The sequence below is a fragment of the Sciurus vulgaris genome, assembly GCF_902686455.1.
Source record: "Sciurus vulgaris genome assembly, chromosome: 5".
Taxonomy (NCBI): Eukaryota; Metazoa; Chordata; class Mammalia; order Rodentia; family Sciuridae; genus Sciurus; species Sciurus vulgaris.
In genome coordinates, this window is record NC_136465.1 from 99,971,234 (window position 1) to 99,992,990 (window position 21,757).

Here is a 21,757-nt window from a genome sequence, read left to right on the forward strand (position 1 = left end):
GACTCTTGAAAATATGCTCAGTGAAAGCAGCCAGCCACAGAAGATCACATATATATGAAATGTCTCATATAGGCTGATTTACAGCGATAGTAGCTTAGTGTTTGCTTTGGACTGGGGAGGCTGGAGGGTGATTGCTATAAGGTGTAGATTTCTTTTTGGTGAGATGGAACCATCTAAAATTGACTGTTGTGTGCACCTGTGAGTATAGTAAAAACTTCTGAATTGTGACCTTCAAATGAGTGAATTGTATGAGATGTAAATTATCTCATTATATTATTAATATTTTATAAAGGCAGGAGAGGGATGTGGGAGTCACAGAGCTGTCAGTGGTCATAGCAGTTCTAAACCCCAGCTAGGTGAATGTTTTCATTTAGGGTCCAATTTACTCCTTGGGTGGCTTTGTGGGTCTCATCTCCATCCTCTTGGTCCCGCTAGTTTCATCTTGAATCTTGTATTCTCTTAGGGCTGATAGAGCTTCCACTGTTATATTTTTCTTAAAAAGGTGGTGGGTTTCCCTATGGATCTCCTTGGGGTTCACAACATTAAGTAAAAAACACTCCTACACATCTCTTTAAGACAGGACTCTCTTTACCTTTGTATCACCTTTAAGATGATGCAGTGTGAAAATACCTTTAGAGTCACAGAAGCTCTGCTGTCTCTTTCAGATGGTCCTTAAGACACACACCCTCAAAATTCTTCAAAGCCTTTGGTCTAGCTCTGTGATTCAGAAAGCCTGGTCTCTAAACCAGCAGAACTGGCTTCGGCTGGAAACTTATTACAGTGGTCAGGTCCCACCCCAGTCCTGCTGAATTAGAAACTAGGAGGGTAGGGCCCAGCAATCTGGGTTTTAATAAACCGCCCAACTGAGTCTGATGTACATAAAGTTTTAGATTCTCTGGTCTAACTGAAAGTATAGGCGACCACCTAAAATCTTCATGAGATCTCATCAGAGGCCCTTAAAAACACATCGCTGGGTGTGTGTTCTCCTGGCAGCACTGGATTTGGTCTTCACCCTGAGGCCTTTTCTTACTTTGAGTGTCTTTGCTAAGATGCAGAAATGAATAGTATGATTTCTGAACCTAAGTTTAACATTTTATGTTTCCTCTAAATTCTGCTTGAAAAAAAAACTAGTTCACTATTCCTGCATTTTATCACAGTCTGCTAAAATAAGCCACCTGACACTTTCAACATTCTTCTTGGAATTCTCCTTAGTCAGATCATGAGTTTATTAGGTACTCTTTTAATCTTCCACATTACTGCGTTAGATAACTTTACTAATTATTCTTAGTTCCTCATTTCTTCAGCTACCATTAACATTTCTGCACTGTTTTACAAATCTTTCCTAACAGCATCCAGATTTTGTCTACCAATTGGACACAAAACCAGTATACATTTTGGTTTTTTGTTACAGCAGAATCCCTACTTCTGATAGCAAATTTTGTTTCAGTTATCTATTGCTGCATAACACAAATCATCCCCAAATTTAGTACCTTAAAATAACAATTATTCTCTTGCTCACTGTATTGCAATTTGGAGTTTGGTAAGTATAGCTCATCTCCGATCTATACTGTCAGCATGGGTATCTTGATTAGGTCTATAGATTTACTTCCACGATGCCCCACTTACATGACTGACAAGTAGGTGCTGACTGTTAGTTGGGATTTTAGTTGAGGTTTTCAGCTGAGGTCTTGATTCTCTTCCATGTTGGCTTGTAGGTATGTGGATAATCTCATAACATGGTAGCTTGACTCTAGAAATTAGGAAGACAGAAGTTGTTAGTCCTCTTAAATATTAAGTTCAGAATTCGCACAATGAGATTTCTCATCTTTTCCGCTAGACTAAACAGTCCTAGACCCAGCCCAGAGTCAAGGAAGTGAAGACTAGACCTCACCTCTTCGTGGAGGTAGTGACGAAGAATTTGTGGTTATCACACCCTGTTAGCTTCTTTTCAGCAGTACTGAAAACACACTTTTGGCCTAAGGTTATGAGTTGGTGAAAAGTACTTGTTTAGTACCCAAAAACAGGTGTCAAGATCTGGAAGGAGATTAAGCTAGAACTTTCATATATAAAGAATGTCTCTTAACATCTCTTTTAGACATTTTAAATGTTACAGTTCACAGATGGACTAAGTCTTTTAATTTTAAAAAAAATTTAAAAATTTAAAAATTTCTCATTAACAGAATAATATTCTGGTTGTGTCACTACTTTGGTTGTGTCAATTTGTAAGCAACAAGGATGTATGCATACATCTTATTTTATCATGATACTGGACTTAATGTATTTTTTAGTTGTGGGTGGACACAATATCTTTATTTTTATGTGGAGCTGAGAATCGAACCCAGTGCCTCATCCTGCTAGGTGAGTGCTCTACCACTGATTCACAACCCCAGCCCTGGACTTTGTTTTTAATAAAGAAAAGTTGCCTTATTTATAGAAAGATAGTTCCTTGCCACAGACTTCATTTCTCAAGATAATGACCAAGTGCTGTTGTGAACAATGAAGGGCAGAATACGACGCGCTGTGGAAATGATGGTGGTGAAGCAGCAGGGTGAGTGACCACAGGAACAAATCTCAGGCTCTCCACCAATTGGGTCTTCAGTATGCAACTGTGTCTAGATTTGTAGGGGAGGGCAAAACAGATGGCCACAGAAGTTGCCTCTGCTTTCTCTCGTTAAGTGGAATCATATATTGGGTTTGCTCACTTGGGACAGTAAATGACTTCCTGAATTTTCTAAGCACTTAGGTTTAAGTAAGTTTCTCCCTATTTAATTTGGAGTTCTATTTTTAAAAAATCAAATTACATCTCCTCTGCAGGAGTGATTCGACAGGGTTTATATTCGTCCTGTAGCTTTAAAATTCATAGAATTTGGTATTAGATCTTTGGCCATTTATTTTCTATGTTTAGCTTTTTTTTTTTTTTTTTTTTCCCCTTCCAGAATTGGGTATTGAACTTGGGGGTGCTTTACCACTAATCCTACTTCCAGTTCCCCTCTTTTTTTCCTTTTGAGACAGAGTCTCACTAAGTTGCTAAGGCTAACCTCTATCTTGTGATCCTCCTGCTTTAGACTCCCAAGTAGCTTGGATTACAGGTGTGCGCCCCTGCTCTGCTGTTGTACTTTTGATATAATGCTTTTGGTTTTGGTTCTACATTTACTGGAGAACACCAATAAGTCATTGTTAAGTGTGGGAATAACGAATATTTTTCTTCACTTTGATCATTCATAAAAATGTTTGGGGCAATACTAGTTTCCTTTACTTGATTTTGGTTTTACTGAATAATTGTCAAATGTGACTGATGAAGTGTTTCTTATTTTTCCTTTCTCGCCCCTCCTCCTACACCTTTTGTGCTGGGGATTGAACACAGGGCCTCGCACATGCTAGACAAGCTGTCTACCCCTGAGCCGCATCCCTAACCTGGGTTCTTCTCTTTGTGTTTTCCATGTCTGTCTTCCTCATACCCTGCCAACTCTGGTGCAGTGTTGAAGAATGACACTGTGGGTGGTGTGGAGGATGCGTGTTGACTGGTACCATACATGATGCTGTATGAGGAGTCCTTCTAGAAGCTTTGATACTCCATCCCTCTGTCGAGTTCTCTGGCAGGCTATCAGTACCCACAATTTTGAAAATGATTTCCACATTCTTGTTTTCAGACATTGTCTCCTTCTGCATCACCAGAAATCATAATTCCATTTTCTTCGGGAGGTGCTAGCACTTGCTAATCCACAGAGAGATCGCTGAGCATGGACTAGCAAAGCTTTCTGGGAGAGATAGTGTGGACAGGGAGTAGCTATTGTCCTTTGCTCCTTCTACAGTTTTCATATTCTTTCACAGCCAGACTTGAAAGCCAGACGTAGTTGTCTGAAGTCCAGGATTACACACTTGCTGATTGTTGTGATTTGGGCAGCCTATTGCCTCTTCAACTACATTTCAATCTTCTTAACAAGACCTTATTTCAGGGTTTGTAAAACTCACTGCATTCTATCTTATCCTCCTACTGGTGAGTAGGTATTCTTGTATAAAATGCAAAACTTGTTCTTTATTTCTGTTGGGTAGGTACAGAACCTCCTGTTTATCTTACAGGTGCTTGCTGAATTCACATTTCTGGGCTAAATAATCTTAATTGTTTAAAATTTTTCTCACACATCCCACTTTTCCCCATAGTGCTAGAAAATTGTCCATGTAGTTACATACATTTACTATTTAGCAGAATTACTAAATTTCTACTTGACCTTCTCTCTATACATATCTAAGCAGCAAAATTCATAAGGAATTATTTTCTTCCCTTAGCTCTTCTACTGTATAGTTTATGAAATAATGTCAGAGTTGGAAGGGGGCCCTTGAAATTACATAATTTAGAGTCTGCCTGCAGATATTGCATGTGTTGATGTTCAGGCTTGATGTATATAACAGACATCATAACCCAGAAAAGGGGAAACAGTGCTACAGGTAAATGGAAGACTCTGACTTTCTTCATGCTTCATCTGCCCTGTAGGCTGTTTTAACAATTTTTTTGTCATGTCCTGTGTCTTTTCTTCATAAGTTATGGAAAGCTTATCTTTTTTTTTGTTGTTGTTGTTGTAAACAAATGGGATACATGTTGTTTCTCTGTTTGTACATGGCGTAAAGGCATACCATTTATGTAATCATAAATTTACATAGGGTATTGTTGTTTGATTCATTCTGTTATTTTTTCCCTTCCCCCCACCCCTCCCACCCGTCTTTTCCCTCTATACAGACCTTCCTTCCTCCATTCTTGCCCCCCTCCCTAACCCTAACTCTAACCCTAACACTAGCTCCTCCCTCTCCCCATTATGTGTCCTCATCCACTTATAAGGGATATCATTCAACCTTTGGTTTTTTGAGATTGGCTTATCTCACTTAGCATGATATTCTCCAATTTCATCCATTTGCCTGCAAATGCCATAATTTTATCATTCTTTATGGCTGAGTAATATTCCATTGTATATATATACCACAGTTTCTTTATCCATTCATCAATTGAAGGACATCTAGGTTGGTTCCACAGTCTGGCTATTGTGAATTGAGCAGCTATGAACATTGATGTGACTATTGTGAATTGAGCAGCTATGAACATTGATGTGACTGTATCTCTGTAGTATGCTGATTTTAAGTCCTTTGGGTATAGGCCAAGGAGTGGGATAGCTGGGTCAAATGGTGGTTCCATTCCAAGTTTTCTAAGGAATCTCCACATTGCTTTCCAGAGTGGCTGCACTAATTTGCAGCCCCACCAGCAATGTATGAGTGTACCTTTCTCCCCACATCCTCGCCAACACCTGTTGTTGCTCGTATTCTTGATAATCGCCATTCTAATTGGGGTGAGATGGAATCTTAGGGTGGTTTTGATTTGCATTTCTCTTATTACTAGAGGTGTTGAACATTTTTCCATATGTTTGTTGATTGCTTGTAGATCTACTTCTGTGAAATGTCTATTCATTTCCTTAGCCCATTTGTCGACTGGATTATTTGTATTCTTAGAGTTTTTTGAGTTCTTTATAGATTCTGGAGATTAGTGCTCTATCTGAAGTATGATTGGCAAAGATATTCTCCCACTCTGTAGGCTCTTTCTTCGCATTGCTGATAGTTTCCTTTGCTGAGAGAAAGCTTTTTAGTTTGAATCTATTCCAGTTATTGATTCTTGCTTTTATTTCTTGTGCTATGGGAGTCCTGTTGAGGAAGTCTGGTCCTAAGCCAACATGTTGAAGATCTGGACCTACTTTTTCTTCTATAATTTGCAGGGTCTCTGGTCTGATTCCGAGGTCCTTAATCCATTTTGAGTTTAATTTCGTGCATGGTGAGAGATATGGGTTTAGTTTCATTCTGTTGCATATGGATTTCCAATTCTCCCAACACCATTTGTTGAAAAAAGGCTATCTTTTCTCCATTGCATTTTTTTGGCCCCTTTGTCTAGTATAAGAAAACTGTATTTATTTGGGTTTGTGTCCGTGTCCTCTATTCTGTACCATTGATCTACCTTTCTATTTTGGTACCAATACCATGCCGTTTTTGTTACTATTGCTTTGTAGTAGAGTTGAAGATCTGGTATTGCAATACCCCCTGTTTCACTCTTCCTGCTAAGGATTGCTTTAGCTATTCTGGGTTTCTTATTCTTCCAGATGAATTTCATAATTGCTTGCTCTATTTCTGTAAGGTACATCATTGGAATTTTAATTGGAATTGCATTGAATCTGTAGAGCACTTTTGGTAGTATGGCCATTTTGACAATATTAATTCTTCCTATCCAAGAACATGGGAGATCTTTCCATCTTCTAAGGTTTTCTTTTATTTCTTTCTTTAGTGTACTGCAGTTCTCATTGTAGAGGTCTTTCACCTCTTTTGTGAGATTGATTCCCAAGTATTTTATTTTTTTCGAGGCTATTGTGAAAAACTGAAACAAGGCAGGGATGCCCTCTTTCACCACTTCTATTCAATATTGTCCTTGAAACTCTAGCCAGAGCAATTAGACAGACCAAAGAAATTAAAGGGATACGAATAGGAAAAGAAGAACTCAAACTATCCCTATTTGCTGATGATATGATTATATACTTAGAGGAACCAGGAAATTCCACCAGAAAACTTTTAGAACTCATAAGTGAATTCAGTAAAGTAGCAGGATATAAGATCAATGCACATAAATCTAATGCATTTTTATATATAAGTGATGAATCTTTGGAAAGAATAATCTGTAAAGCTTATCTTTTGAATATTTGCTCCAAGTGGATATATTTGTGTTTTTTCTTGATTTAAAAATTTTTGTTAGCCAGGAGCATTTTGATTTTCAAAATTAATTTGGACTACCTCTGTTTATTTTGGTAGGATTTACAAACTATTTCTAGCTTGTTCACTTTTTAAAAATTCTGCTTCTTTTTTAATTCTTTTAGTTAACATGACAGTAGGGTGTATTTTGACATATTATACATACATGGAGTGTAACTTCCCGTTCTTGTGGTTGTACATGATGTAGTAGAGTTTCACTGTCATGTATTCATATATGAGCATAGAAAAGTTATATCAGATTCATTCTACTTTCTTTCCTATCCCCATCCCTCCTCCCTTCCCTTCATTCTCCTTTGTCTAATACAGTGAACTTCTATCCCCCTTTTTGTATATTAGCATCCACACACGAGAACATTTGTTCTTTGATTTTTGGGGATTGGCTTATTTTCACTTGGCATGATAGTCTCTAGTTCTATCCACTTCTTGAGAAATACCATAATTTCCTTCTTCTTTATGACTAATATTCCATTGTACATATATACCATATTTTCTTTATCCAGTCATTTATTGAAGGGCACCTACGTTGGTTCCATAGCTTAGCTATTGTGAATTGAGCTGCTGTAAAACATTGACGTGACTGCATCACGGTAGTATGCTGGTTTTAAATCCTTTGGGTATATGCCAAGGAGTGGGATAACCAGGTCAAATGGTGGTTCCATTCTGCTGTGGTTTGGATGTGAGGTGTCTCCCAAAAGCTCATGCTTGAGATAATGCAAGAAGGTTCAGAGGAGAAATGATTGGGTTATAAGAGTCTTAACTTAATCAGTGAATTAATTCCCTGATAGCGTTTAACTGAGTGGTAACTGAAGTGGAGGGTATGGCTGGAGGAGGTGGGAATTGGGGGTGTGGCCTTAGGGTATATGTTTGTATCTGGTAAGTGAAGACCCCTCTCTCTGCTTCCTGATTATCCTGTGAGCTGCTTCCCTCTGCCATACTCTCCCGCCATGATATTCAGCCTGACCTTGAGTCCAAAGGAATGGAGACTGCCATTTATAGATTGATACCTCTGAAACTGTGAGTCCCTAAATAAAACTTTCCTCCTCTACAAATGTCAGGTCCTTTAGTCGTAGCAGCAAAAATCTGACTAAAATACATTCCAAGTTTTCTGAGGAATCTCCATCCTGCTTTCCAGAGTAGTTGTACCAATTTGCGGTCCCACCAGCAATGTGCATCATTACATTTTTTAAAATGATATACCCATAAAAGCTATAAGGTGTTGATGAAAGAAATCAAAGACTTACTAAATAGAGAAACATACTGTATTTGTGGGTTGGAACACTCAATGTGGTAAAGATATCACTTCTCAAATTAATATGTAGATTTAACCCAATTCCTGTAAAAATCCTAGGAAGGTTTTTGAGCCATAAAAAAGATTATTCTAAAGTTTGCATGGAAAGGCAAAGTAACTACAATAGGTTAACAATTTTGAAAAAGCAAAATAATGTGAGAGGAATCAATTTACCCAATATTAAGATATATCTTACAGTTACCAGGACTGTGGTGTTGGAAGAAGGATAGACAAACATAGGAAACATAGAACCCAGAAATAGCCACTGCTACTATGGCCAATTGATCTTTAAAAAGATACAAAAGTATTATAGTCAAAGAATGATGGTCTTTTCAGTAAATGGTTGTCTATTGGGTATGACAAAAACAAAACAAGACAAAACAAAAAAAACTGTGTCTAAACCTCAGACCTTTATACAAAAATTGGCTCAAATGAATTACTGATCTGATTTAAATATAAACCTATGCACTTTTAAAAGAAGATATAGGAAAAAAATCTTCAGTATCTGTAGCCTGGCAAAAATTTCTTAAACCAAAGCACCAAAAGCATAATCTATAAAAGGAAAAAATGGATGAATTTCATCAACAGAAGGTCGAGGCAGGAGGATTGCAAGTTCAAAGCCAGTTTCAGCAATGGTGAGGTGCTAGTGCAACTCAGTGAGACCCTGTCTCTAAATAAAATACAAAGTAGGACCAGGAATGTGGCTCAGTGGTTGAGTGCCCCTGAGTTCAATCTCAGTACCGAATTTTTTTTTTTTTTTTTTTTTTTTTTTTTTTTGCATAAGACTGTTAGGAGGGTTTGGGCTGGGAATGTGGCTCAGTTTTAGTGAGTGTGGTTTTCATGTGTGAGGCCCTGTGTTTAATCCTCAGTACTACACCAACTCATCCTGGGAGAAAAAAAGCAAGATGTAAATCGATAAACAGTGGGGATCAGGGGGCATCATTTGGCATAGAACTCTACCTAAAATATATACTAAAATCTCAGTGGAAAAACCTGTCCAAACAATTAGAAAATGGGCAAACTATGTAACACACATTTAACCAAAAAGAAAATGCAGATGACAAATGAAAACATGCACATGTGGACACTTATCATTGAATCTAGCCTTTGTAGTTCTGGGCATTTATCTCAGAGAAGTGAAAAGTTAGATCTGTACAAAAACCTGTACATGAATAGTCAGACCAGATTTATTTGTAATGGCCAAAAGCGGCACACAATCAAGTGTTCTTTAAAATAAGAGGGACTCAACCAACTATGGTATATCTACACAATGGAATTCTATGTGGGAAAATAAAACATGTTATTGGTATTTGCAAGACCCTGAATGAGTATCAAGGGTGTTAGGCTAAGTTAAAAAAAAAAAAAAAAAAGAGTTTCAAAAAGTTGCTACTTCATGATTCCTCTTGTATAATGTTCTATAGATAATAAAATGATAGTGAGGGAGAATACATTTGTGGTTGCCAGGGGTTAGAAATGGCAGAGAAAAGGGTGTTGGGTTGGCTGAAGGAGTAGCACAGGGAGCTCTTTGGGATTGGAATGGTTCTGCATGTTGATGGTGGTGGTGGTTGGTTACACGAGTCCATACCAGTGATAGACTGGTACAGAACTAAACACTTTGTGCCAACATCAGTGGCCTGACTTTGATATTATTCTGTAGCTTCGTAAGATGTAGTCATCAAAGGAAAAGGCAAAGGGTATACTGAACCTCTCTCTACTATTTTTGCAACTTCCTTTGAGTCTATAATTATTGCAAAGTAAAAAGTTAAAAAAAAAAAAACAGGAAGATATACCCAGAGATTAGATTGTGCTGTTCATTGCTCAAAGGTTCCTTTTAAAATTAAAATTAAATTAACCCAAATAAAGTTGATTTCAATTCCTTGGTCACATGAGCCATGGTTCAAGTGTTCATGTGGCTATCTTATGTTTTTTTCCCCACATTTATTTATTCGTGCTTTATAGTTGTACATAATGGTAAGATTTGTTGTTACATATTAATACATGCACACAATATACTCATACAGTTTGGCCAATATCCCTCCCCAGCACTTCCCTGCTCCTTCCCTTCCTTCCACCCCCCTGGTCCCTTTCCTTTTCTACTCACCTCCCTTAGCTTTTCATGCATCCACCCCCACCCCGCTGCTCCTGCCAGCCCCGCCTTCTTCTTTTTTCCTCTCTAGCTTCCGCATATGAGAGAAGGAGCATACATCCTTGACCTCCTGAGTTTGCCTTATTTTACTTAACATAATGGTTTGAAGTTTCATCCATTTTCCTGCAAATGACATCATTTCATCTCTTTATGGTTGAATAAAACTCCATTGTGTATATATACCACATTTTCTTTATCTGGTCTTCTGTTGATGCACACCTAGGCTGGTTCCCGAGTTTGGCTATTGCAAATTATGCTGCTATAAAATGGGTATGCCTGTATAGCTATCATGTGATGATTTTAATTCTTTAGAATAAACACTGAGGAGTGGTATAGCTGGGTCATAAGGTGATTCCATACCTAGCCTTTTTGAGGAACCTCCATTTTTGGAGGGGTCGTACTAATTTACAATCCCACCAACAGTGTAAATGTTCCTTTTTCTCTACATCCTTTCCAGCATTTATGGGTACCTTGTTATGTGTTGGAGATGTAGAACATTTTCATCACCATGAAAAGTGGTGCTGGGCAGTGTACATTAGACAAACCCTTCTGCAGTACCAGTTGCCACATGCATTGGCACCTACACATGTCTTAGTGGACTTTCTTGAACTTATCAGTCAAAAAGCAGTGTAAAATTAGAAGAAATGCTCTGAACACATATTTTTAAAAAATATTGTAGTTTTCTTTCTTCTTTTGTGCAATACTGGGGAATGAAACCAGGGCCTTACCCATGCAAGGCAAGCACTCTACCTACCTACTGAGCTACATCCCTGTCTCTCTTTATTTTTTGAGATAGGGTCTCATTAAGTTGCCCAGGCTGACTTCAAACTTGTGATTCTCCTGTCTCAGTCTCTCAAGTAGCTACAGTTGTATCCTTATATATTAATAAGGAAGTGAAACATTTGTTTCTTGTTTGAAATAGGAATAAGGTGGTTTTATTTTTTTCCTTTATCTGCTAAAGCAGTTGCGTCTCTCCTCCCTTCCCCCCATCACAGTTTGGAGGAGGTGGGCAAAATAGAGGAGATGGGTGGTGGGAAAGAGAAATCAACTTGAGAAGACTTGAAAAGTATTTTTAATATTCTGTAGTTCTTGTTTTCTTCTGTTTCTTGGTGACCAGCTCACCACTGGTAGCTTACCACTGTAGAGGAAGTGCAAGCCGACCTTAAATCAGAAAGCTATTTCTGGCTCAAAGTGACCTTAAGGAAGTGACAATTTTACTCTTCTTTTTCTTCATCATAGCCAGTCAGCAAATTAAGATAAAAGTGACTATTACTGAGTGAACTGTTGGACTGCAAGATATGTTACTCCAAAATGATCTCATATTCTGGGTTATGGGTAAAAGTATTTGCCTACAAGTAGATGAAATACAAAGTTGTGAGCAACTTAACTATGAAAATGACCACATGAGTTACAAAGAGAAAGTTTACCAGGCATAGAAAGTTTTAGATTCTTTTAAGGAGGAAAACACATGGAAACAATGACATAGGGCAGAAGTTTTTAGTTTAGATGATGTGTAGATGTTCTCAGTTTCACAATCTATAAAATGGGCCCCCTAGTACCCTTCTGTTATGATGGTTAATGAGGCAGGCACATAGTAAGTTGGTTTACAATGATGATACCAACTTATGATTATTGATGATAATATTGATTTTATAAAGACATGGAATATAATGATGGTCCTGTTAGGAGCAGATAAGTAGCTTTGCTTATTTTCCTTTTATGAAGCTTCATATTTAGCCATGTAATAATTTAGGAGGACTTTATACATTTAGCTTTATAACAAATTGTGTTTCCTAAAACTATTCTGAAATTTAAATGTGTGTATGGTTAAATTGGTCAAAATCACTTGATGTGAAGTCAGGAGAGATAAATCTGTTTCTGTAAAGTCTAGCAAACCAAGATATAAGCAGCAAATTCAGAAAAATAGCACACATTTATGAGAAATTTTATTTCAGTGCACTCCCTGCAACATTTTTCTACAGCTGTAGCCATATAATATCCGAACAGTGAAAAGGTCTAGTCAATTGTAAAGATATATAAAAATTTACAAGGTGCAATCAAATTCAATCTTCAGGAGGCATACCACATAAATTTTCTTTTCTTTTGCTGCCCAAACTGCTAAAACATTGAAAAAGAGGTCAAGAGCAAGGGCCAAAATACACATCAGGCTCCTTCCCACTGTGTTGCATAGCAGCAAAGCAGGGAAGTTCCAGCTTTGGCCCACAGCTCACTGGCATGTATGGTTAGATTGAAGTTTCCTGCCATACTTTTCTGACTCAAGACAGGGAACCAAAAATGCTAACATCCTCATTTGTGTGTGTCACTCATGCCTGAGCTTAACACTAGCACTTCCTGTACAAAACTTACCCTAAATCTACAGAGGTTGACCCCAACTCTCAGACAACCTGGTTGAAGATGGTGGCTTGACTTGCTGAGGTTTGGAAAGCATTAAGCATCAGTTAGACACCGCTACTCTATGTGAACCTGCCTCTTCTCACTCTTACACCTTTCACTTCACAGAGATTGGCTCTTAAAACTTATAATAATGAAAGTGACATCGACAGCAAGTGATTATTGCAGGTGGGTTACTACCTTTCAAAATCCCCACTTACAGTGGACCACCGGGTGTTTAACAAAGAGCTAATCAGTTCAATGTACATTGCCTTGGAAATTGCCCTAAAACAGTCTGTTAGAAGCTCTGAAGTATATATAACTTGTCTCCCTAGTGTCAGTATGGCAATACTGAGCCTGCCTTAACAGTCTTGACCTATTTTTTCTTATTCATACAGTGGCAGGATTTCTAAATTTTTGAGACTGTCATTTTTAGTGTGTACTTCTCTGAGCAGTTTCTTTTGTGCTTCTGCTTATTGGTTCATAAGTATATGAAATGATTTCTACTGTGTGCATCAACATTTCCTGAAGTGTTCTCAGAACACTCTAAGGTAATACATAGCTTTCAGTTGATACTTTTTAATTTTTTTTTTAGTTGTTGATGGGCCTTTTATATTATTTATTTATATGCAGTGCTGAGGATCAAACCCAGTACTCACGAATGGTAGGCAAGCGTGCTACCACTGAGCCACAATCCCAGCCCCTCAGCTGATATTTGAAGACCTGGTGTGACAAAGTGGAACTGAATTTAGGTATTATAGTTTGATCCCAACTATAATGTCTAACTCTTGCGTGGAAAGGGAAATTAGAATTTGGATTATTATGTAAAAGTCAAATCTACATGGTGATAAACCTTTAGAAGTTTTGAGATGTCTATATTATGAGATATATTAACTAAAATATTCCTTTTAATAAGTAATTTGTACACACAAGGATGAGAAATTTGCTTATTGGTGCTTTTATGACATTAAAATCCTGATGTGTTTATGAAGAAGTTACTTGGGATTACTGTGTGACCCACATATCTTTCCATGACTTTTTGGGATGTGGAGAGGTTTATATACAATTTCACTATTCAAATTTTCAAATGGCCATGAAAAAAATACTGAAATTCTTCAAGACCTACCTTTTGTGTGTGTGTGTGTGTGTGTGTGTGTGTGTGTGTGTATGTGTGTGAGTGATATTGGAGACTGAGCCCAGGGATGCTGTACTGCTGCGCTACACCCTAAGTTCTTTTTATTTTTTTATTTTGAGGCAGGGTTTTGCTGAGTTGCCCAGGCTTGCCTCAAATTTACAATCTTCCCGCCTCAGCTTCACAAGTAGCTGGGATTACAGGCAAGTGTGGCGCCTGACTAAAAGCTATTTTTAAAACATATAGTTTTATTATAAAACAGGAGACTGTAACTACAGTTAAATCACATGTAGTTGGCCCCATCCTTCCCATTCCACCCACAGTATTCTCAAGTCCTCTGAGTGCATTTTGAAATACCTTCATGGAGTGTCGAAATGTATTACTTGCGTAGTTCTTTGAGGCTGCATCACAGCTAGCAGTTAAGAAACATAACTCTGCACTTCCCATTATTTAATCCTTTACCATGTTGAACACAAGATGCTTGCTTTTTGGCTGTCCAAATGCAGGATGCCTATAGATTTCACCAACATATCGCCAATTCAGGTCCTTCTTCCAGAAGCAGGAACTAAATTGATCAGAAAAGTGAAAGGTGCTGCTGGACATTATTCGAAAGGAATCCTTTATGGGGTGCTGTGAGTACTGCTGTTTTGTGATTGCCTTTTCTGAACTGGGGGGGGGGGGAAGCATTTTGATTTTCTGACTATATCAAGTACATGAGATGAAATTGCTGGTGTTCGTCTTTATTTACTGTTAAATGATAGTCATTTGTGCCATTATTGAAAAATTACTGTGAATCTTGCTTAGAAAAGTTTCACGCTGTGCTTTTCATTAAGATGTGCTTGCTATTTGTTGTTTCCAGGGTCCAAGAGCAGTTACTTGAGCATTTCTCTCTATGGGCTCACAGCACAGCCATTTTCCTGAGTAGAGGGAGTTACGCTCAAATGCAATCACTGTGGCCCCTTCTCCCATGAGCCTTGTGTAGCCTTGTGTGTCAGACTCTCTTCCTTTAAGAATTTCTAGAAATCAGTATACATCATTTATCAGAATCTGAAGTCTAGTTGACTCGACCAGATCCTTTTAAATTCTGTGGCTTTAATGGTCTCATGGTGTTTTTATATTTAACCCAAAACCACTTTAGATGAATGTTTTCGTTCAGAAACCCATTTTTAAACATATTTTTGGTGAGTAAGAAAGGGAAAAAATTAAAACATCCAGGTATAACCTATGTTGCCACGTTGAGGTGTTTTTCCTGTTTCTATTGTTTTGCAAAGTTGAGGCCATGGTGGGTGTGGGTTTTATAATATGCCTTCCCCTGCCACTTTCTATTATTTCGGGTTACTAAAAATTCTCAAGAGTTATCTTTCAGTAGCTAAATAATACTCTCTTACAGGATAGTAACTTAATTTAATTAACTCCTTCACTACTGTTAATCTATTTAAAAATTTTTAAGATTTTGGTTTGTGAGTAACTATAAGAATCAATTTTTAAGACTCTTGCAAAGTGCTGGGGGCAGGGTTCTGTTGTGCTTATGTTCTTAACCCATTGTGTCCCATCATCCTATGTAGAATTGAAAAGTTGGGACTTTTAATATATTAATAATAACCTGACCTTAAATTTTTTAAGGACAAATATTGAATTACACACATGTTTGTCTAAAGTTAGAGATCTTACATTTTTTAAAACCTCTTTGTGGCATCCAGCCTATGCTTTGTTCATGGAGACAAAGTAGAAGAGAATCTATAGCTTTTGCAAATAGGTGGACCAGAAGAGAAATATAAAGAGGACTGTAACTGAGGCAGGTTCATCTATGTGCCAAGCCTTGTATGAATAAAAAACAGACCCTGGCACACAATATGAATCAAGAATGAGTTCTGAAAATCTGGTGCCTGGAAAGATACAAACTTACAAGACCTTGGTTACTATTTTTTTTTTTTTTTTAATGAGATTAGAAAAGGCCTGAATTTCTCCCAGTAACTCAACCACAGAAGAGAGAGGCTATCCTCCTTTATTCCTGTCGTGAAGAGCTCTGTGTCACAGGCTTGCACCAAGATGCTGTGCTGACCTTTCTTGTGGAATGAATGGAATGAAGTTTAGAGCACCCAGTTACTCATAAATTTTTAAGGGTTTCTTCTATTTACAAGTTCAAGGCACAGAGATAAATTTGATAGAATAAAAATAGCTAGGGTAATATGATTATAGAATAAAAATGTTGAAGTTTGGAGTCTTTGTGTAATTTTGGATCAGAAAATTTGACTTAGAGATCAAAGAGGATTTATGCTAGTTTAGATGTTGATGTAAAGTGAGAACCTGATTTTTCTATACAAATGAGTAAAATTTTATTGACTATGTGCTCTATGTAGAAATAGTATTTTTCATTTTATTTTAGTTTAAAAATCTTTTTTTGCCACTTAATTTCGAATTTTATGTACATAGAGTCATTATAAACATTAAAATATTATATATAAATATTTTTATATTTAAATGTTATATATAAAATATTTTTTAAATATTTTAAATATTTTTAAAAGTCAAAGTAGAATTTATTACCAGGATACGTGTTTTATTCCCTGACAAATAATAAGACTTATCTGTAAGACTTAAAGTAGACTCAGTGAATCTGACTACCCCACAGTGCTAGGTTCCCCACTTTGGTTTGTCCCCATTTTCTTTCTTTTGTGGTTCTACACATCTTGACCTGTCGTATGCCTCTCTTCAGAGAGTACACCCTCTGCACATAGCTTCTAAGGTTCAGCTTTTAACCGAATCAGTTGGACTCCTATCCGGCAGCTTATACAGTCTTGGCATTTTTCCTGCCCATTTGTTTAATCTTTCCCACTCACTTGATCCTCTGGCATTAGAGCCAACAGCTGCAATTGCATATGGAGTTCTTAAAGTAACTGAATAATAAAATGTCATGACCTGGTTCTTATATAGTTTCACTGACCACTCAGTTGGCAACTCTCTTAATATTGGAGTGGGAACAATCAATCCACGTAATTTTTTTTTTTTTTTTCACAGAAGTTCACATTGTGGAATCAGTTGACTATTCATACTACCTTCGTAGTGGAAATGCTACAGATTTATTTTGCAGAGCAGGCTGACCATTATTTACTAGAAGCAGATTATATATAAAAAGGTGTTTATATGTATATAAAAAGGGTTGATAATTGCTACTGTTTATTAGGTCCTATTAGTACTTTGTTTTATACATACAATCTTTCTGTCCTTAGAATAATCTTGTAAGATAGGCGATGTGACCCTATTTTTCAGATGCAGAAAGCAGGCTCAATGAGGTTATACCCATACCTACATAGTCAATATTACATGGTAAGTATCAGTACTGGAATTTAGTCTGAGATCATCTATTTCCAAAGTTTATGGCCTATTTATTGCATACCATTGCACTCATTTGTTCTTTTTCATTGTGAATACTATTTAATTTCCATTATGTTGGTGGTGGACCTTAGCCCTTGTGATGAAAGGTGCTATTGTTGTTATATCCATGTCTTTTGGTGGAATTATTGGGTCATGACACATGCGTTTGTTCAGCTTTCAGCAGTATTGTCTGAGGGTCCATAGTGTTTCCATTCTGTTTCACATACTTGTCAGTACTGTGTCTTGGTTTTTAAACATTTAGCCATGTGGTAGGTGTCTAGTAGTGTCATTCTGATTTTAATTTGCTTATTCCTGATACTTAATAGTTTTATATGTTTGTTGGAAATCCTCTTTTGTGAAGTACCCATTCACAATTTTGGCCTGTAAAAAATTTTTTCAATTGTCTTCTTGATTTTTTCTGCTGAGTTTTTTTGGTGTATATTGTATAGCAGTCCAGTCAGAATTATGAATCACACATTTTTCCCCTCTAAGGCTTTCTTTATTCCATTTTGTGGTTTTCTTTCTAAGGTTTTCTTTTTGCTTGTTGTGGTGTCATTTGAGCACTGATGTCCATTTTTAGTCTTTTCCTTACAAGTTAGGGCTCTGTGTCCTGTTTAAAAGTCTTTACCTACCTGGAGGTTATGAAGATGTTTTCCTGTAGCACTTCTAGAAGCTTTATTAGTGTTTCACCTTTCACACTGAGGTCTGTGATCCACCTGGAATTGATTTGTGTGAATGATGTGAGATGAGTCGAGATTCTTTTTCTGTGTGATGTGAATACCCAGTTGATTGCACACCATTAATTGAGAACACTGACCTTTGCTCACTAGATTTCAGTGGCAACTTTGTGACCTCTACTGTTCTGAGAATTCTGACATTCGACATTTCTAGAATCTAAATTAACCCAAATGCTTCTTATAGTTTTGTTAAATTATCTCCAGCACAGGCCACGTTTGTTTTCTGTTTCATACCATCTCACCTACGAGAGTGCTTTGAATACATTACAGGAATGAGAGAATTCATCTGTCATGAAAAGGTTGTCAGTCATTGGATTGGTGTAGTTGGGTTATACATTTCTGCATGAGAAGGAAGAGGAAATACCTTTATGTTGCCAGATGGAAGCAGTTTGAGTGTTATTTCCAGGTGAAGTCTTCCCAGATGCACTTTTTCTGCATCACTGATCACTGAAGTTTAGGGAGGTTTGGGTTATAGCTCTCTCATTGGATTGAAAGTGAGTATCAGAAATCATGCATTCAAAATAGTTTTTTGCCACACTATCTGATTTGTTCTGTAAGTGCTCTAGGCTGTCTGGCCAGTGCACCTACATGTAGGTGTACTATTCACATGATGGGGACCGTCCCCCTCCTTTGTTAAGTTTATTAGTTTTTCTCAATAACCAATTTGAGTTTTAAGTAAACACTAAGACAGACATTTCCATGATAGACTTGGTTCTGACCGTGATGGGGTAATTGGAGGCTGGAAATCCACATTGCCATAAAAACTGTTAACCTGGCATGAACTGGGGTTGTTTGCAAGCACGTAAACTTACATACATGTAGTAGAAAGATGTTCTAACATTAGTGGTCTAAGTATCCACCTTGTGAATTTAGAGAAAGAGCAAACTAAACTCAAGGTAAATAGAGAGAAAGTAACAATGATCATAAAAGTTAAAAAAAAAAAAGTTTAATAAAATTGATAAGTATAAATCCTGATTGAGATTGATCAGAAATGAGAAAAAATAATCCAGTGTCAGGATTCAGCCTTCAGAATCACTAGCAATTGTTATGAATGATTTTATGCCAACTTGTTCTTCAACTTATATGAAATAGGCAAGTGGCTTTGACATAAACACTTAGCAAAACTGTACACAAGAAAAGATAGAAAAATTCAAACAGCCCCATGTCTGCTAAACAAATTGAATTTGCAGCTTAAAATCTTCCAGCAAATAGTGCCATGCTGCTGCTGCTGCCAGAAACCACATTTTCAGAATCACTGTCTTAGGCTGCAAGGCCCATGAGGACAAGGAGTAATTTTCAAGACTCTTTTGATTATCGACAAGTGGCTTAACATTCTTGGTAAATGTTTGTCAAATAAAAGTGATTGAATGACATGGTACCAAGTAGAGAAGTTTCCTTCCCTTGGAAAACCTAACAATTTTTAACCTCCTTTCTGTGTTTAGGAACGTTTGATCTTCTCTCTAGCTCACAGCATATGTATCTCTGTGGTAAGAAAGCTTCAGTGTCCTGTGTCATGAACCTCTATCTGAATAGGAATGCCTCAGGGTCTCCTTGGTGACCATATCGATCTCGAGGAGTGTGAGCGTGGACCTAGTACTTCAACCTAAAGTCATAAATCCTTTAGTTTTCCAAAGTTAACATAGTAACATTGATCCTCTTCCTAGCAGTGGCATTTTTTTCTTTCTGTTTTGCCGGGGTGGCAGGGGTGCTTAGGCAGGAAGGAGGGGAGTGTGTGTGTGTGTGTGTGTGTGTGTGTGTGTGTGTGTGTGCGCACGCACATATTAGTACATGAGTGAGCACTTTTCCCTGGCATGTTCTTTCAAACATTATGTTGTCTGTTTTTAAAGAAAAGAACCAGATTATAACATCCCAATTGCCTGTTAAAATTCATAAACTTCATCCAGCAATAATCACTATTCAGCTGATGGTTAGAAATCCTCTAAAGTGAACAACACTTAAGAGATTATTAGAAACCTTTTCAGAAAGTCAGGTGGTGACTCTGAATAATGAATTAGCTTAACCTGCAGGAGAAAACTGTGTATTAGCTGAGAATAAAGAGGTCCCCATTGAGTCATGTGGTAAGTCTTCTCAGGCAGAGTTTGTTTATTTAAAAAAAAAAAAAAAACCTTAAAATTAATATATTGACATTTATTGGACTGTTAGAGAAATTATGTTCCTGAGCAGTGCCACTTTCTATAGGTAGCTTAATTATACATCAAAGTTTCCTTTTCAACTGACTTCTTGACATGATTGAGGAAAAATGAAAAACTACTCTGTCAAAATGATTTCATGAACTTCTTACTAAGCATGATGTTCAGAAAAATTCCAATCTTATGTACTACACAGTAGCATGTATAATATGATATTCTTGTAACATAAAATGTTTGTGATCTGTACATGTGTATAGATATATGAATATACACAAGAACCTAGAACTAGTACACCAGTATATTAATAGGGGTTATTTCTAGGTAAGGAGAAGAAACTACACTACTTATATTTTTGCTATTTCTCTTTTAGTTTTTTTTTAATAAGCATGAATTCCTATTCATAAAGTTATTTATTGATTCATTCATTCATTTTTGCAGTGCTGGGGATCGAGCACCTATGCATGCTGAGCAAGCACTTTACCACTGAGCTATACCTTCAGCCCCTTAAAGTTTTTTAAAAAAGCAATTACAGCAGGCAAGAGAGTCAGCATTTCTTCTAGCTTTAGCAACGGTGACAAGCTAGTGCTACCCCAAGCACAGACAGCCCTGCTATTCAGGAGTAGACACACAGGATGAAGCTGGAAGCTTATGAACTGGCCAACTATTATGGGCACCAGGTCTGCTGACTCTATTTCAGTTTTCAAGATGAGAACCCCATGGCATGAGCTTATTGAAATAGAGTTGGGATTTAGCTGATTACCAGGTTTAGGGGATGAGGTACAGTCTGGGTCATAGCTAGGAAAAATGGAAATCTGGTAGCAAAATCACTTGATAGTCCCTGTCCTGCTGCACCTGTCATTCAGAGAGGTTTCATCGACCTGATCTCATTGATCTTACAAGATGGATTATGTTATACCTGGTTCTTTGATGAAGGCCTCAAATCTCAGAGGTTGTGATTTGAGAGTCACCCAGCAAATAAGTTGTGGGACAAGAATTCAGCTACATGTGAATCTGTATCTGCAGCATTAGCTAACCATGATTTGCCTCTTCTGCACCCAGCGTCCCCCTACATACACACTCAGCTCACCCACCATCGCACACCACTGCTGCACATCTCTGCGCACCCTCCACCCCACCACAGCACACACAACCTCAAACTCTTAACCTTCAAATGTTCACGGACGTAGCTTAGTCCTAGTCTCAAGGGACCCTTGCCTAGAAGCTTGGCTTCTCTCTCTCTTTAATACTTTCCTCCTTCTGAGGTTTAGACTTTATAAGATCAGATGAGAGACCATAAATAAATCCCTTTGTATCAACAATAAAGGTTTGGCTGATCATTAATTTTTTGCTAAATTTGCATTTTATTCTTACAAATGAAACCCTCCAGAACTTAAGAAAAATAGTTTTTGTGTAAATTTGATCAGAAGCTCACACATGTTGATCCTTTAAGTTTGTGGGTTTTTCTTTCTTTTTTTTTTTTTTTTTTTTTTTTTTTAAGTCAGGGTTCACAGTGTTGCCCAGGCTGGCTCATAACTCCTGGGCTCAAAGGATCCTTTCACCTCCGCCTCCCAAGTAGCTGAGTCTACAGGCATGTGCCAGAGCACCCAGCTCTGTGGAGAATATTTTTTGAGCTCAGGGATTAGCAGTTCAGCATTGGGTTTTATGAGGATAAAATCTGACTTGTCATCATTTTCATTCTGGTTTGACCTTAGCCCTAAGATAGGAGAGAGAAGGTTCACAGGT

The 21,757-nt window shown here is 37.5% G+C and overlaps 1 protein-coding gene across 2 annotated transcripts in view; it reads left to right on the forward strand.

Annotated features, from left to right (window-relative positions):
* The window catches only part of FGD4 (FYVE, RhoGEF and PH domain containing 4), a 197,989-nt gene that overhangs the window by 53,750 nt on the left and 122,482 nt on the right, over positions 1-21,757 (forward strand). Inside the window, exon 1 of one of the 2 annotated variants that reach the window (XM_079139329.1) lies at positions 8,862-14,384. The exons of the other annotated variant lie outside the window; for it this stretch is intronic. Coding sequence (XP_078995455.1) covers positions 14,375-14,384 — 10 coding nt within the window. The 5' untranslated portion in view covers positions 8,862-14,374. Of the gene's footprint in view, positions 1-8,861; positions 14,385-21,757 lie in introns of those variants that run through there. 2 annotated transcript variants of the gene reach the window in all.